The sequence below is a fragment of the Pelodiscus sinensis genome, chromosome 7 (genome assembly GCF_049634645.1).
Source record: "Pelodiscus sinensis isolate JC-2024 chromosome 7, ASM4963464v1, whole genome shotgun sequence".
NCBI lineage: Eukaryota > Metazoa > Chordata > Testudines > Trionychidae > Pelodiscus > Pelodiscus sinensis.
The window spans coordinates 19189804-19206353 of record NC_134717.1 but is presented as its reverse complement, the minus strand read 5'-3'; the positions used below and the strand labels follow the sequence as shown (position 1 = coordinate 19206353).

Sequence of the window (16550 nt, the reverse complement as noted above, 5' to 3'; positions counted from 1 at the left end):
CTTCGCCTAGTATGCAGGAACATATAAAATATAGAAATAGATATGTTAAGATTTGTGCATCTATCTGTGTGTCTGTCTGTGAGTCCATTTGTTCAAGAACGTCTCGGAAACTGTAAGAGCCAGGGCCACCAAATTTGGCATGCAGTTTCCTCTTACCCTAACATGAAGCAAGGTTTGGTTATGCCAGGAAAATGGGATGTGCCTGGAATTTAATTGTTTTCCATAACATGGAAAGGGAGGAGGCAGAGAGAGGAGGGATTCAATTCTCACAGTCATTACTGGGGGCAGCGAGTGTAGGGGAGAGCTAGCTGTAGAGTCACTGCTGGGGACAGCTGCACCGCCAACAGAGTGGCCAGCTGGGGATGAGTTTTGCCATCTTGTCTCAGAGCACTACTGAGTCCAGGCAGTTCAGCCCCAGCCACCCATCACAGGATTCATCAGTGGGCCCTCCCCTGCCTGCAGTTCTGGGCTGCCCAGTGTGGCCATGATGGACCAGTGTGCAAGCCCCCTCTTCTTTCCTCTCAGCTGGCCCAGGGAGCACCAGTGGAGGAGGCCCATATGGTTCCAACCCCTGTCCCTGGTGTGGTCCAGATCCCCTCTCCCACCCCCCTACAGCAGTCCAGTCCCCTCCCCAAACCCTGGTCCTGCTTCCCCTGACCCCTTGATCCTGCTTTCTGCTCGAGTCTGACCCATTGATCACCAGTGCCTGCATGCCCTCCCCCATTGGGCTGGACCTAGGCAACACCAGGCAAATCTGCTAATGTAAGATGAATGTGCCAGGATTAAGAATATCTAAAGTGTAAGCATTCACTGGAGGTGATTGTTCTCCAAGATCATTTTTACACCAGCATAACACGATTGATTGAAATGGAGTCAATCCTAATTTACAGCAATATAACTTTGAACTGAAACAAGACCCTAACATTTTCCCTTTTGTATCAGTTGCTGATTTCACTTTTATTCCTCATCCCCTCTCTCTTGTTTTCCATCTCTTCTTTTATTCTTGTCTTGTCTTTATTCCTATGAATTTTGCTGAAGTTTTATATTATCTTGTAGTTACTGTAATTCCTCTAAGAAAGTCAATAAAATGTCAGCACTAATTAATTAAGTTGAAGAAGTTATAAAACAACTTTAATTCTGAGTTTGCTCAGTGGCCTTCAGCTAAGGTTTTAGCTAGAGCCTCATAATGCCTCCCCACATGTCATATTAGCAAGCATTCCGCAGGCCTTGTTTCACCAGGGGGCTGGAGACGGAAGCAGGGTCTTGGGTTTTGCAGTTTGTAGGAAGGAAGTTTGAAGTGTCTCAAATGCTGCCCTGTCATTGGGAATAATAGGGAGAAAAATAATACAGTCATGTGGGAGAACTGAAGTACAGGAACACCAATTAAACAACTTCAAGCCTAAATCATAACAGCAAAAGAGTAACTCCCCAGCTGCCTTTGCAGCCTTTCAAATAATCTCTGGACGAAGGTTGCCAGAAATACAAAGAGTAAAATCAATAAATACAGCCAAGAAAACACAAAACTGCAAAATCAAATTAAGTTCACAAATACAAGGCACCCTTTTCCTCCCCCCCACCCAATGCCAGAGTACACAAGCTGTGCATAAATAATACAGAAAGATGTACCCTCCCTCTGTCCAATGCCAGGGTACATGGGCTACACATAAATAATACAGAGTGCTGTACCCTCCCTCTGTAGGCAAGACAATGGAGCATCGATAGAGCAGAAAGGGCACATTTGTAAACCTCAAGCTGCATTTGTGTCAGAAGCTGCTTCACACGCCTGAAGCAATGATCTACAAAGTCAGTCTGGACAGCCTGTGGCTGCGGAAGCCTCAGTCTGCTCCTGCCACTCCAGCCCCACTCAGGGGAAATGGATTGGGGCTGGGGAAGTAGCCTTTGTTTGGCTAATCACTGACTGCGCCTGCCCGTCTCATTAGGCAGGCACTCTGGCTGGGGAAGAGAGTGAAAGGGAGGCTCAAGGAGAACACGGAGCCTGTTATTGTGCTTTAACCAGGCCTGCATGAGACTGAGCTGTTTGTCAGCAGCCTGTATGTAGTCGGAAACTGGTGGTGGGAAATGGGCATGAATTGAGATGAGAGGGGTTGCACCAGCGTAGAGTGTTCCAGAATCGGTGAGGAGTGGGGCTAATGGTTGAATATGCAGCGGCACTGAGTCCTACAGCCTATGAATGTCACTTGATGCTATGAAATTGTTATGAAACTGCTGTAGTTTGGATTGCCTTTGTATGCATATGGGCTTGCACCATTGCAGATGAGGGACGTGTCCTGGCCTCCCAGACTAGGTACAATGGGAGATTATTAGAACAGAACTGCTGTAAATTCAAGAGGCAGTACCTTAGAGAAATTGGTTATCTCAAGCCTAGAATAACTGTTTTCCCCCATCTCTCACCAGGGGATTAGTGATGGGAAAAGTGTGGAAAATCCTGAACTGCAAAACAAAGACACTAATGTATAGATGCTTGCCTTTAAAAATCACAGAGGGTACGTGAGCCAGGAGAAAATTCAAAGCCATGCAAGAAATTATGGGCAGAGGAAAAGACCATCATGATTTCATAGCAATAGAAACACTGGTTTAGTGGAAGGCCCAAATAAGGGCAGAGAAAATAAGCTGATTTAGAGAGGCTCTATGCTTCAGAAATCAAACTAGGGACTCTGACCCCAGTCCTAAGAGTGCTTACAGTAGCGAAGGAACAGAGGCAGGGAAAAACGTGTGTAAGGTTTATTATTTTTGTCTAGATCTGTTTTGCGGCGGCGCTGATCAGCTAAGCCGTGGCGCCACTCAGCTGAGCCGCGGCTTGGGAGCAACCAGCACACAGCCGGTATGCGCTTCGCGGTGCCTCTGAGAGGGCGCAGAATCCCGGGCGTTGAGTGTGGGGTCTCAGTACCCCATCACACCTGTCTACACTGGCCCCTTGCGCAAGAACAGTTGCACAAAGGGCTTATTCCTGAGCAGGAGCATCAGAGTTCTGGCGCAAGAAGCCCTGATTACATACATTAGAATGTTAGTTTACTTGTGCAAGAACACATGGCCAGTGTAGACAGGCAGCAAGTTTTTGTGCAAGAGTGGCTGCTTTTGCGCGACATCGCACCAGTGTAGACACAGCCCAAGAGTCTTAAACGTTTCTTGCTATGGCCCAGTAGCCAAGCCAGCCTAAAATCTCTGCACCATTCAAAAACTACAGATCCTGGCCCTATGGCAGGTTGGCCTGTAGAAGAAACCTCATAAACACTGACTTCTTGGGTTTACATTGCAGAGCTGCCTTGAAGCCTCAGATTGCATATACTTGAGTATTCTACATTTTATTTGCCGTCTTCACACCTAGCAATGCCCCCCTGACATCTGTGCTACGAACAGGCATAACTTTTCTGGGGACTGTTCGGTAGTCCCTCATCAATAGAATCTCCACTGTAGTCCGATACATTAATTCAAAGTGCTAAGGATCTCCTTCCCTGATGGCAGAAGCACTGCAATTGGCCCTGGTTAGCTTTTTCCTTTTGTCACTGACAGATCCAAGCACAACTCACAATTACTGTGGCTTTAGTCAACAAAACACTTATGCTTAGGCTTATCTCTAAGCACATGAACGAACCCATTGAGTAAAGTCCCGAAAAAACCAAATGAACCTACTAGGGAATAGCAAACATTGTGAAGCCCTGTCCTTTCACTCTAGATAGCGTAATCATTTTAATATATATGCCTGCTCATCTGCATGATTAATTGGCAGCGTGTTAACTGTTCATTAGGGGCACTGAAAATCATCAGTGAAGAAAATAAACACATTCTAATAGAAGGGAGGGTTTCTAGTGGTGCATTGCACTGAGAACAAACCCAATGTAATTTAAAAAAAAATAAAAAGCCAATAGTAGTGTCAGGTGACATAAACCAGAAGTTTAAATGTTTTAATTGCCTCACTATAAAGTATACTGAGGCCTGGTATGGAGCTGACTCATGTAACCCACATGCCTACTGAGTGTAATGTATTGTCCCACCTAGTGGCACCAAGGCTACTTACAGGGAGAATAATGAATCTGTTCTACAGCCTTAGCTGAGAGTCAGGTGGCTTTTAGCTCATGCTGAGACTCATGTACTAAGCTCCAGAGATCCGAGGTTCAAATCGGTCTGTTGGTGTTATGCTCACACCAGTGTTACACTGGTAGAATTAAATTGACTTTAGTATTCTCCCTCTTTTTCAGTGAGCTCCAAATCAAGCCCTTATGTGTGTAATCAGTAGCCTGAATTCCAAGCGATTGCATTTATAGAAAATTAGTTAAAACAAAGTATTCACTCTCATGCACACATTAGTCTCTGATATACAGTGTGGATGTACTTGTTCATTTTAGGCATAAGACATCTTATATAGGTGTTTGTGTACATGTATAAAAGTGCCACACATGCATGGCATATGTAATCCAAAACAGCATATACATGGGGTATTGGTATAGAGGAAGGCAGGAGTGCTGCATTCATATGGCACACATAATTTTAGTGTTATAATATCCTTTAGAATACCCAACTACATTCTTGCCCGGATCTTTTACCAGATTTCATTCACTTCAGTGGAGCCGCTCATGCTTATAGTTAAGCACATGCCTAACCACTTTGCTGGAACAAGGCCTATGTTTACTGGATAAGTGCACCCTGACAGTGTAGATTTGGCATGTAGATGTGCTTTTAACTTATGAATCCATGAGTCAGGAATCAGTTTAAGATATTCAGATGGAGGGTGCTGGATATGTACCAGGGATTATTTCTACTCACAGCTACATTAATTATTAGTATCCATTTAAATCTATCAAATTCTATTAACATAACAGGCCTGAATTATTTTTCATTTATTGCAAAGGTAACTATCATAATGTTACTTGATTAAAATGTGACCATGTAGGTCAGTGTTGCTACTACTGTTATATAAGTGCAACATATCTTGCACAAAGTGTGTCAAGTAAGGTGTCGATTATTGTATGTATTTGATTGCTTTAGCTTCACCTTCCAGTCATATATATATAAACCTTTAGACTTTAGATTCTAAAGGATTGGCAGCAATGTGATTATTGGTAAGAGTTATATATGAGTTTATGGCTGGTCCTTTGGGGCCAGAAGAACCCTTTTGTTTGATGAAATTGGTTTAAAATAACTGCTCATTATTAAGTGTGTTGGGCTGGAGTACTGGAATGCCAAAGGAGACTCCTTTTCTGACTTATTTCTTAGCAAGTGTGGTAAAACAGAAGTTTATTTTTGTTTCTGGTTTGGTGTATATGGTGGTTACTCTCCCATAAGTGTTGGGTGTGTCTGCCTATTTCTCAATAGTTTGTCCTGAATTTGGTATGCTCAGTTGTGACCACAAAAGCATGGTGACAACTATAACAAAGGGCTTAGCACCAACACCTTTCTGTGCTTTGAAAATGTAGAGGCTGTTTTAAGAAAAAGTGTGTAAATGAGTTAGACTTAGACTTTGGAATAAATGTTGCTGCTTTTTCCATGGAGAGCTACGGGGCACAACTGAGGTGTCATGTTCCTCAGAAGACTAGGTGGGGCTGCGGCTCATCCCCCTGTGCATTGGACCATGTAGGGGGAAAGGATGCAACACATCCTGTTGAATGTAAGAGTGGGCATGCTCCCCTGGTGCTTCTGGGAGCCCTAGAAAGTTCTGCCTCTGAGAATTCTCTCAGCAGTTCTGACTACATTGAAGTGACCCCACATGACCACCAGCACAGAGATGTATCTGTGAAGGCAGGGGAAGGAGAGGCTGGTGCCTTTCCAAATGCAAAAGTACTTTAGGACAAGTACTCTCTTTACAATAGCCTCTCTCACGCTCACAGTAGCAGTGATATTAGTGGGTCTCCCTCCCACCCCTTAACTGCAAACTAGCAGTTCTAGTAGGAGTGTTGGGATAAAATGGCGTCTTTCTTCTGTGTATCATAGAATATTTTGCTTCTGTGTTTGCCTTGTATTGCTGTAGTGGGAAGGACCACAACTGGTAGAGAGAGCCCCATAAGGGATACCTCCCTTTATTTATGATGACATCCTCTAACAAAATATAAAAATAGATTTCGGAGTCTGACAGTTTTTTTGCTTCTTAATTTCAAGTTGGCACTTAGGCGTTCACTTCAGTTGCATCTGTGGGGGGGCTGTGCCTTACTAGAGAGATCTTGTAAAAAGGACAGAACCCATTGAGCAGGACAAATCTAATATAAAGAAAATCAAATAAAAGAATCCAGTTTATTTCTATTGATGGAAACACAGAAGCCTAAGCCTGCTCTCCTGATACTGAAGTTAAAGGGACAAGTCATGTGAATGCAGAGAAATACAGCTACGGATAAAGATCTTTCTCCACCCTGGCTTGGCAAAGAAGAGTGCTTAATAGTAAAGTTATAAATACAAATAAAAGCTACTGGTTTCCACTCTAGTTTTCCCAGATAATATCCCATTTGCATGGGAAATGGGTAGTGAATTCCCTTATGTGGGATTCTTTGTATGGGTAAGAATTTGCAGAAGTAGCTTCTAATGTTGACTTTCTTAAAATACATTCTGGTAAGTTGAGCAAGATACCAGTCCTCAGCGATCAGTCCTGGAGGACAAACAAAAGCATGACTTAGGGTAATTTCCCAACCTCTCTCCACCACTTCCTTCCCCTTTTGAGCATTGGCAGTCCATACTCATCTGCTCTCCCAATTGTGGGGCTAGTGACTTGAGCTGGTTATGAATTTTTCTAGGAAAAGGATTTTTGGAATAAGGTTTGTTGAACTTTCCACAAACAATAACTGGGTATGTCTGTTCCCTGGAGGATTATTGGGATTCTCTGAGCTTCCAGGGTACAGAGCTCCCAGGTAGACCTGAGCTACACCTTACTCAGGCTTGGGGACCTCATGTTTCCAGAATCTCTCCTGCAGATTTAGGCTCATGCAGCAGCTCTCAGCACTTCCAAGCTCCCTGAAGACTTAGAAATGTCAACCCAAGACAGGATGGGCATTCAGAATCTGCAACAGCTCCACCAAGAAGACTGCTTTGGGGTCAGGTACCCCATGATTTCCAAACTCTAAGGGCATCTGAGTCCCCAAACTACAGGAGACTGGGTGCTCAAAGAGTCAGCTAACTTAGGAGTTTGGAAGTCCTGGAGTCTCCAGTATCTGTGCTGAATGCCATTGATTCTGTAAATGGCTGCTACTCAATGGTGTGTAGCCATGAAACTGACAAGAATCATGTCAATTTCTCCCATCCTGCAGGGAAAGGTGGGAGCATATTTTGTTTTAAAACCACAGTGTTTTGTTTTTTCCTATATGAAACAGTGAAGTTTGCAGAAAATGTCAAAATTTTACACAAACTGGAAATTCAAAGGTTTTGGCTGCTCTTTTACTGGGATCACTAACCTTTCATATGGACTCTACTCTCAGGGGAAAAAAGCACACTAATTCTTCTAGCTTTTGCATAATAATAGCCTCACTCTCACCAATTCATGGGAAAAAAATTAGACAAATGACAAATCCTCCAAAACCTCTAAAATTGTCTCTAGATGTCAGGCATTTTTTATAACTATGGGAGGTGCTTAAATACTATGGTGACAAAGACAATGTAAGTATTTAGATGGATAGATCCACAACTACTTAATTGCAATGATATGTGTCTATTTGATTGCATACTGCTTTAGGGAATACCTTAAACAATTTCTTTAGTACAACAGGTGCAATTCCAGTATTACCGTGCTTGCTACACTTTTGATGTTCCCTTGGGATTGCATAGGAAATGACTTTGATGGATCACAGTTCCACTTGAAACGGAACTAGGAAAGATTAGTGTGTCTCAGGCACAGAGATTCCACACACCTAATTTTTTTTGTTCTGATGAGATAATTTTTCTAATTAACCTTGATAACATTTCTCAGATATACAGGCCTATTCGCACATAGATAGAAATGTATTTTGAGACAGAATGTTTTTATTCTCCTCTGAAAGTCTTGGATGCTGAATGTTAACACCTTGCTGACTGCTATATACATTTTTGGGATCAAAAAACTGAAATTCTTTAATCCAACATCATAGATCTAAATGGCATGCAAGAGCATATGACATACATTTAACTAGTTGGAACATCCAATTTATTGAAAACACATTCACTAAGAAAGGAAAGAGGGAAGTCACATTAAAAAGCAATTATAAAGAAGGGCTTATACTTACTTCAGAACTGAAATGTTTGATTAAACCATCAATTCAGGGAATATTTTATAGCATGCATGACTAGGGTAAAGGTTCATTATTTTATGCTTTGCTCTATGTTCAAATTAATGTAAACAAAATATGCATTTCTTGGCATAAACCATTCTAAAGATTAAAGGCCAGATTTTAAAAGACATTTAGGTGTTGCCCTGTATGGAAACTGACTGATTTAGGAGCCTAATTCTAATTGTCAAAAGGGATTTTAACCTCTTTGGAATCTTGTGATTTTTGCCTTCTAAAATCTAAATCCCATTTGAAAATGAGATTTAGGCTTCTAAATCAGTTAGGCCTTGCAATGCTGACTGCAGCAATGGTTAAATACCTTTTAAAACCTGGTACTAAGACAAAAAATAAGATAATGATAATACTAACCTTTTGCAGCAAGTGTTAGATGTGCTTGGCATTGGACAAAATAGAAATAAAGTCCCTATCAGAGAATTTACATTCTAAATGCTACTCAGAGGACTAGATATCAAAAGAGCATAAATCATATTGGCTTGAAGTGCTTCTAAATTTCTTGGATGTTTTTGGATGTTTTTGAAAATTTCACCCAAGGAAGCCAAAATGCATTAGGAAACCCCGAGGATGGTTTGATGATTTCAGATTCCTGTGGGGAAGGAGAAGGGGGACAGACTTATATTGAGGTTACCATGGGGGCAGCAATGGACTGAAATGAGTTATTCTAGGTGAGTCACATGGAGGAAGTTAGTCTTTAGCAGGATCCTGTGAAGTGCTGAGCATTCTTTTGTATTCAGCTTCCTGGGAAGTCAATGGAGTACATATGTAAAGAGACTAAAAGGACCTGATGAACTAGGATTGGGAAAGTATCATTTCAGGACAAATTCTTACCAGCCTTGTGTATTTTTCACACACTAACCTACAGACTCTGTCCCATACTTCCCCTACTTGGAACACCACACTTGACTTTCTTTCTTAAAGACCATATTGTTCTTTCAAAAAATACAGGGCAAATTTCCCTCAGCCATACATCCCCCTACTACAAATGAAGCAAAAAGAAGCAGGCTATCAGCATGGAGGAGTTCCCTGCAGACAATATAGCCAGCACAGCTTACTACTTTTCCTGCTTCCCCCACACAGACCCTTTTCTAGAGTTCATGTTGTGGGGATGAAGAATCTTCCTGAAACTATATATGTCATTTGTTATAAAGTTCTTTGTTAAAAATAATAGTGCTCAGCAACGTAACAATTTAGGGACTGAGCTGTGATTATATTCAGGCACTAAGTGGCAGGTTTTACCTGCTGGGTTTTACTCCTAGCCAAGGAAGAAAGCAGCATGTACTTTCTTTGACAAGTGAGCCTGCAGAAGATAAAGTGTCCACAGTCCAGAAGAGTGATTGTTTCTAAAACAGGAGAAGAGAACAGTGGGATGGAAAAGAATGAATATTTTAAGCAATATGGAGAAAGAAAAAATAGATTTTTGTGTTAAAGACTTGGCTAATTTGTATTGCAAAGAATTGAAAACAGGAGTAATGAGTAGAGCAGCAGGCATCTAATCATTTGTGCATTGAATTTATAATATCTACATCAGTGTAATTTTCTGAGAATCATATACAATACACAAGTCATAATAGATATTAGTTTCAAGTTCATGTGTATTGTGTAAAATGCTTATGAAAATTGCAAGCACCATATAAAATCTGCATGAGAGGTTTATCCATAAAGTATGAAACAGTAAGGGGAATAAGGGAAATAGAGAGTTAAAGAAATTAAAAGAACATCTAAAAAGATGAACCTTCTGATAGGATTTAAATGTTCCATGGGATTCACAGAGCTTAATCAAGAAAAGGAGCTTATTTCATCAATGTGGAGAGCAATAACAGAAAAGACAGAAGAACATGGTAGAAAACAATTTCTTCAGTTATAACATAAATGTCAAGAGAAATCAAGAAACTCCTCCCTGATGACCATCTGGAGAGGTTTTCCCACAGAAACCTAACCATGAACTTGAAGCACATAGAAATTCAGTCACAAGGTAGGGAAAAAGTAATTTTCTGAGGCATTCCAGAGCAACAAAAGTTGTGCTGTCCATTTATTTATTTAGCATTTAAAGATTCCTTTGTCTGCCTGTTTCTGTGACTCATCTTGCAACAAACACACTTCTCTTCCCACCTCCAGAGTAGAGTGTCAAAATCTGTTGAAAATGTGTTTATCTTTTTTCACATATGATATCCAGGACAATTAACACACCCCTGGTCTCATAAGGCTCTAGGAAAATGTTAGACTGTGAGGGCTTGTTTTACTCTGTATGACCAAACGCTATTTACCTCCAAATACTATTAGCTAAAGCCCACTTAAGTATCACCCTGAGCTGCACTCAGCTCTTTAGTTTATACTTAGTGTCAGATCCTTAGCAGATGTAGTTCATGGCATCTCTCCATTGAAGTTCAGTGATTTGTATGGAAGTATGCTGATTTATAGGTGTGGATGAGTTGGTCCCTAGTATCCAAATCACAGAGCCAATGAGGAGGTCCTGATGGCACTAGAACAGGCTGACTAGCTTGTCAGTCTGCTGTCTGGGTTCATCTGCCCCAGAGGATAGTAATGAAAATTCTGGCTAGTTTTAGGAGCCATGCTCCAACGAGTCAGGAAAGCAAGAAGGCATCCTGTGATGGAACTCCTTACCACCGCCCACCCCAATGCTTTATGAAATGGACTTATGGACATAAATATACCTAATTCAAAGGTGCTTTGAGCAAACTATTTCATATAACCCATCAGTCTTTATGTCATAATCCACAGGTTCTGTTTACCTACCACTGTGGTGCCTCCTGCTGGCCATGCTCAAAATTAGCTCTCAGCCTCTCCAGGCCACATTCAGCTAGTGGTGTCACACCTGCCATTACTGTGGCTTCCATTGTTCTGGGACCTGCCTCACCCCCCAGATCATAGCATCCTCTTCTGCACACAGCCTTCCACTTGTGCCCCACTTAGTTCTCTCTCCCCTTTCAGGGGACCCACAGTCCTTAATCCAGCCACTTATCTTCCTGGCAAACTAGTCTCAAGCCTAGCCACTCATCTCAGTAACAAGCTGCAGTCTGTGCTCTAGCTACTTCCCTCAATGACAAATAGATGTAAAAGGAGGGGAGGTGCTCAGGCCTACCCACTATTCTGGGGCCCAACCCAGGGACCCGATAGCTAGCATCCACATATTGCCCCTCCTTCAACCTCTGCTGCCTGTTTCCTTAGACCACTTCTCCAAAGCCCCACAGCTTCTTTGCCATTCATATCTCAGAGCTGCAGCCTGGCAGGCTAGAGCTCCCTGTTTTTCCCCTGATCCTGCCCAGCACTGCTCTGTCAAAGGTACTCCTCACAAGACAACCAGCCCTCTTCCCTTGCACTCCCTGCTCTATTATATGTCCCTTTCTGGCCCTGATTGACACCCTAACAAGCTTTCCCACTATTGATTGGTTCTGCAAGATCTCCTCTTATTGGTAGAAACTCTGCAAAGCCCTTCGTAGGCTGCTTTAACCCCTTCTCTTCCCTATGTGGGGCAGCTGCCCCAGTACATGCCTACAAAAGTGGAAAACATTGTATTATGCACATTCAGTGCTATTCTGAAAGGGTGCATCCTGACAGCATACTGTGCATTCTTTCCATCATAAATAAACACAGAAGCAAAATTGTAGAGGCCAATTAAGAAACCATGGTAAGGTATACATTTTGCATTTTTTAAATGACTGTTGTAGCTTGTCTCTTTTTAAAAAAAATTTCCATAAAGTATAAAGGTCCCAGGGAGAAAATAAATGAGAAGTTTTAGCAAGGATGTGTATACTTTAAAGTGCTTTCAGTTCTAATAAAAGCTCCCTCAAATTTTTAAAACAGATGGAGTTCACCTATGCTAGCAAATATTACCTCAGTGCTGGCATTTCAGACCTTGGGGGCCAGATTATTAGAAAATCTCTTTTGCTGGAACTCAGACAAATCACTGTAATATGCCAAAATTGATTTGGCATGAAATCACCAAAGGGCTCATCAGAATACTAATAACATTTAAAGACCCGGGTGTCTAAATAAAAGAACCTAAAAAACCCCTGAAATAAAATTCTCTTCTTTTCAGTGGTGCAGAGCATGTGCAGTTCTCATTGAAGAGACTGATATTTACAGGATTCAGCCTGGAGCTCAAACCTTTGCTTAGAGGCTTCAAACAGACTAACTGGTCACTGCTGCTGATGGACTCATAAGTTCATTATTGTGTGTGTTCGCTTCTTCCAGATCCATAATCCATGTCTAGACTATGACCCTTGGGCCTTCACCACACCTCAGACCTACATCTATTTAAGAAAACTTTCAAGACAGGCAGGATCTTGCAAGCCAAACTCAGAGATTGGACCTAAGCACTCCTAATCTCTTATCCCACCTGTGCTATGGATTCTTTTTGTGGCCTGAGGAGGTGAGGGGGTAAACCTCCGCTGAGATTCTGTTTTTTCTCAGCTGTACAATGGGAATGGCTTTCTCTATTTAGCTCGTGCATGGAAAGTATTAGTTATATTCATATAATATCTGTGTAGCACTTAGGGTGTGTCTAGACTACATGCCTCCTTCGACGGAGGCATGTAGATTAGCCAGATCGGAAGAGGGAAATGAAGCCGCGATTAAAATAATCGCGGCTTCATTTAAATTTAAATGGCTGCCCCGATCTGCCGATCAGCTGTTTGTCGGCAGATCGGGGGAGTCTGGACGCGATGCCCCGACAAAGAAGCCTTTCTTCATCGACACAGGTAAGCCTCGTGAAACCAGGCTTACCTGTGTCGATGAAGAAAGGCTTCTTTGTCGGCGCATCGCGTCCAGACTCCCCCGATCTGCCGACAAACAGCTGATCGGCAGATCGGGGCAGCCATTTAAATTTAAATGAAGCCGCGATTATTTTAATCGCGGCTTCATTTCCCTCTTCCGATCTGGCTAATCTACATGCCTCCGTCGAAGGAGGCATGTAGTCTAGACACACCCTTAGATTGTTGTGAAATGGGCAGACACCCTCCCTGCAACCCACCTTTCCTTTAAGAAGTTAAATTGTATACCGTTTTGTAAATACATGAGTATGAGTGAAAATCAGCATTTTTGGACCAGTTTTTAAGGAAAAGACATGCTATAGTTCTGTCATTTGAAGCTTGGAGCCACTGTCTCAGATTCTCAGGTTCAATGAATTAAAATGCACTGATCTGAATTGATCTCCACCAGCTGAGGCTGTGGGGCCTCACTTTTTGGGTAGGAATGTTTCTGAAATGTTGAGGGTAAGTGAGGCAGGGAAAGGAATCTACAGCCAAACCATCACCCCAGGGACCAAAAAAATAAAATGTCTGAAATGATTAATGAAGTTGAAAGCTGCTCAGGAAAAAAAAATGAGTTTTTGGAGCAGAGGAATTAATTGAGAGAAGGATTCTCTTTATACTTACTTTAGTAGGTCAAATAGTTTATCCGCTAATATGTCTCTAAAGCTGCAAACATAAAGAATCAACCCAAAAAGACATCACTTGATTGGTAGGGTGCACCAATGAATTAAGACATCTGTTGTACGATTAAACTCTTTTACCAAAGCATAGGTGGACAGTGAGTAAGCAGAATTCAGAGCAGATTACATATCAATAGTATCACTAACCAGAGAGTAAGGCAAGTAACATTTATGACAAGCAATCAGCTAAGTGTAATATGTAGACTTTTCAACACACAAATGCAATTTAGGATGAAAGAGTAGAACTTCTATTGGATGGCCAGTCTGGATTTCTTCCTCCTTTACTCAGACATGCAGTCTTTGTACCTTTTCTATATAGCTCTACCAAAAACCCAGATGAATGAAGCCAAACTCATAATAATGTACAGTAAAACCTGTTTTATCCAGCACGCTCGGGGATTAGGGCATTCCGGTTATCTAAAAATTCCGGTTATCTGAGTGTCCCATCAACCTAGGAAAAACCAATGGACAATAATAGTAAAACTCAAGTTTTTAACATTGGTAGTTTTGTAGTGTGAGGCAGTTGGTCTCACATTTCTATTTTGAGTTAAAGATGATTAGTACTTCTTAAATAAAAAATTGTTAAGCCGATCATGGTAAACCAAGCTAGGCCTGTGCTCCTGAAGATGTGACAATTTTGTGGCTGGGGGCAATGCCAGTTAACAAAGTTTTCTGGTTAACAGAGTGCCGGATAGCAAAGGTTTCATTGTACTCCCCTTTTTGGTGGTACAAACTGACTAGGGGCATGTCTACACTAGGAAATTATTTTGAAATAACTAAATATGAAATAATTCTGGAAATAGTGTGTCCCCACTACGGGGGAGCCTCGAAATTAGTCCAAAGCAGGCTTTATTATTGTGGATGTGATACCTTGACTTAGAGCCCCAGGAAGCAATTACTTGGAATTACTCTGGGGAGTAGTTATTTTGAAGTAGCAGCACCGCACTAATACTATTTCGAAATAACTATTTCTAAATAAACATTATTCCCCGAGGAAAGCAGGAGTACAGATTTTGAAATAAGCAGCCCATTATTTTGAAATAATAGGTCTGGTAGTGTGGATGCTCCGCTCATTTCAAAGTAAGGGGGATTGTTTTGAAATAACTCCCTACTGTAGACCAGGGCTAAGAGACAGACTGCGAAAGTTAAAATAGGGCTATGATGGATTAATAAAGACCTGATCACATGCCACTGAAGTCAATAGGTGTCTCTTAAGTCCTATATGAGAAACTTCAGAGAAGGAAAGAGCAGTGGAATTCAGATCATATTTAGGGTGGGGGGGAAAGCTCCAGTTCAAGTTATTAGGAGAAATAGAATTAACTGGATTTGAGATCCAAAAAGTTTTCAGTTGAAAAACTCAGATCCTGAGCAATGAAAATAAAGTGTAAGGTGTTTCTAGCCCATGGCTGTTTGAAGATATTGACTACAGAGAAGTTCACATCTTAAAACTGTTTTCCTTCTTAATAGACAGTCATCACAGACTTTTTTTTTTCCTGAAGAGACTAGGAATTAGAGGAGTATTAAGAATTGCTTCTTCTGACTGCAAAGGAATAGTGGCAAATCATGCAGTTTCCCTCTGTACAGTGTGCGGCCCCTTAGATAAGGAATTGTTCATCCTTGACTGATGGCAAATAAACATTTGGAAACAGAAGAAAAGGAGAAGCAGTGGCAGAATATGTCATATTTGGAAAGTAAGTTGTGAAAGCTTCATTTGTTTTGCTCATATTTTTCAGTACCTATAGTTCCAAAACCAATAAAGGGAGCATTGTGTCACAATGCTGTGTTATGCTGTATTTATTATTTTTTTCCAGCCTAAAGTGTTTTGTGTATGAGATTAAAAAGCTGCAACTCTCAGGCCATCTGGCCAACCAAATGGATTCAGTGTACAGGATCATTGCCAGATGCATGCCAGTTGTAAGTTTAATTTTTGAACATATAAAATGCCAGGGGCTCTGTGTCTGTTATTCAGAGAAACCATGTTTCAGTTTTCCAGATGAATCAAGATATAATTTCAATCTAGTCATCTGGCCTTCTCTCCTTCACATGGTTTTAGGGCACATTCTTTGTCTCTCACCAGTAAAAACTATTGGGACAGTATTTTGCATATATTAGATATGTCCCTGAGTATTTGATCACCTTTGTCTGATTTGTACACAATGGCAGGAAACACATTAGGTATTTTCATTAAGAAATTTCACTGAAATTGCTTAACTGAGAGAGAAATCTCATGGAATGCTCTAGATTAATTTTCACATATACCTAAGTGCATCAACATTTATAATCAATTTAAAGGATAAATATGCCATCTGTATTTTCTAGCATGGGAGATGTTAATAGTGAAATCTAATTGATTTAATTTATACTTAAAGTGAAAGTAATGAAAGATGTGCTAAATTTTAATTCTGAAAATTACAAGGAAGATAAAGGATGCTTTTTGGTTTTTCAATTGAATTCACATAATGGGTCTGTGATACCTATGAGATAGAGAGAGGTATTACAGACCTTAGCTGTGTATCCCTGGAAAGAGTAGATGGTTGGGGGCATTGGAAATGGGCAAAAGAGATCTTCACTTCAGAGTTATCAGTTGAAATTCAAACTCAATCCGGAGGCCAGGTGAATTTCCTGTAGTGAAAACCAGGAAGCAAGAGCAATTCAAAGAGGATGTACAGTGGGCAAAGAAGGAATCACCCCAGAAGATTTTTTTGTATTGTGATATCTAACTGTCTCTGAGCTCTCGCTGAAAGTTGTTACAATCTGTAACATGAGCTTTTCGCTCAAGTGCACTTTCATTGAAGTTGGCCCAGACCTGAACATTCTGTTGATGCTCAGGTATCTGATAGGTGGCC

General features: G+C 41.2%; 1 protein-coding gene across 1 annotated transcript in view; it reads right to left on the bottom strand.

Annotated features, from left to right (window-relative positions):
- Positions 1–674: 674 nt before the first annotated feature.
- HNMT (histamine N-methyltransferase) overlaps positions 675–16550 on the bottom strand; it is a 99073-nt gene continuing 83197 nt past the window's right edge. The window contains exon 9 of the mRNA XM_025181642.2: positions 675–1314. Within this exon, the coding sequence (XP_025037427.1) occupies positions 1202–1314 (113 nt within the window). The 3' untranslated portion in view covers positions 675–1201. The remainder of the gene's footprint in view (positions 1315–16550) is intronic.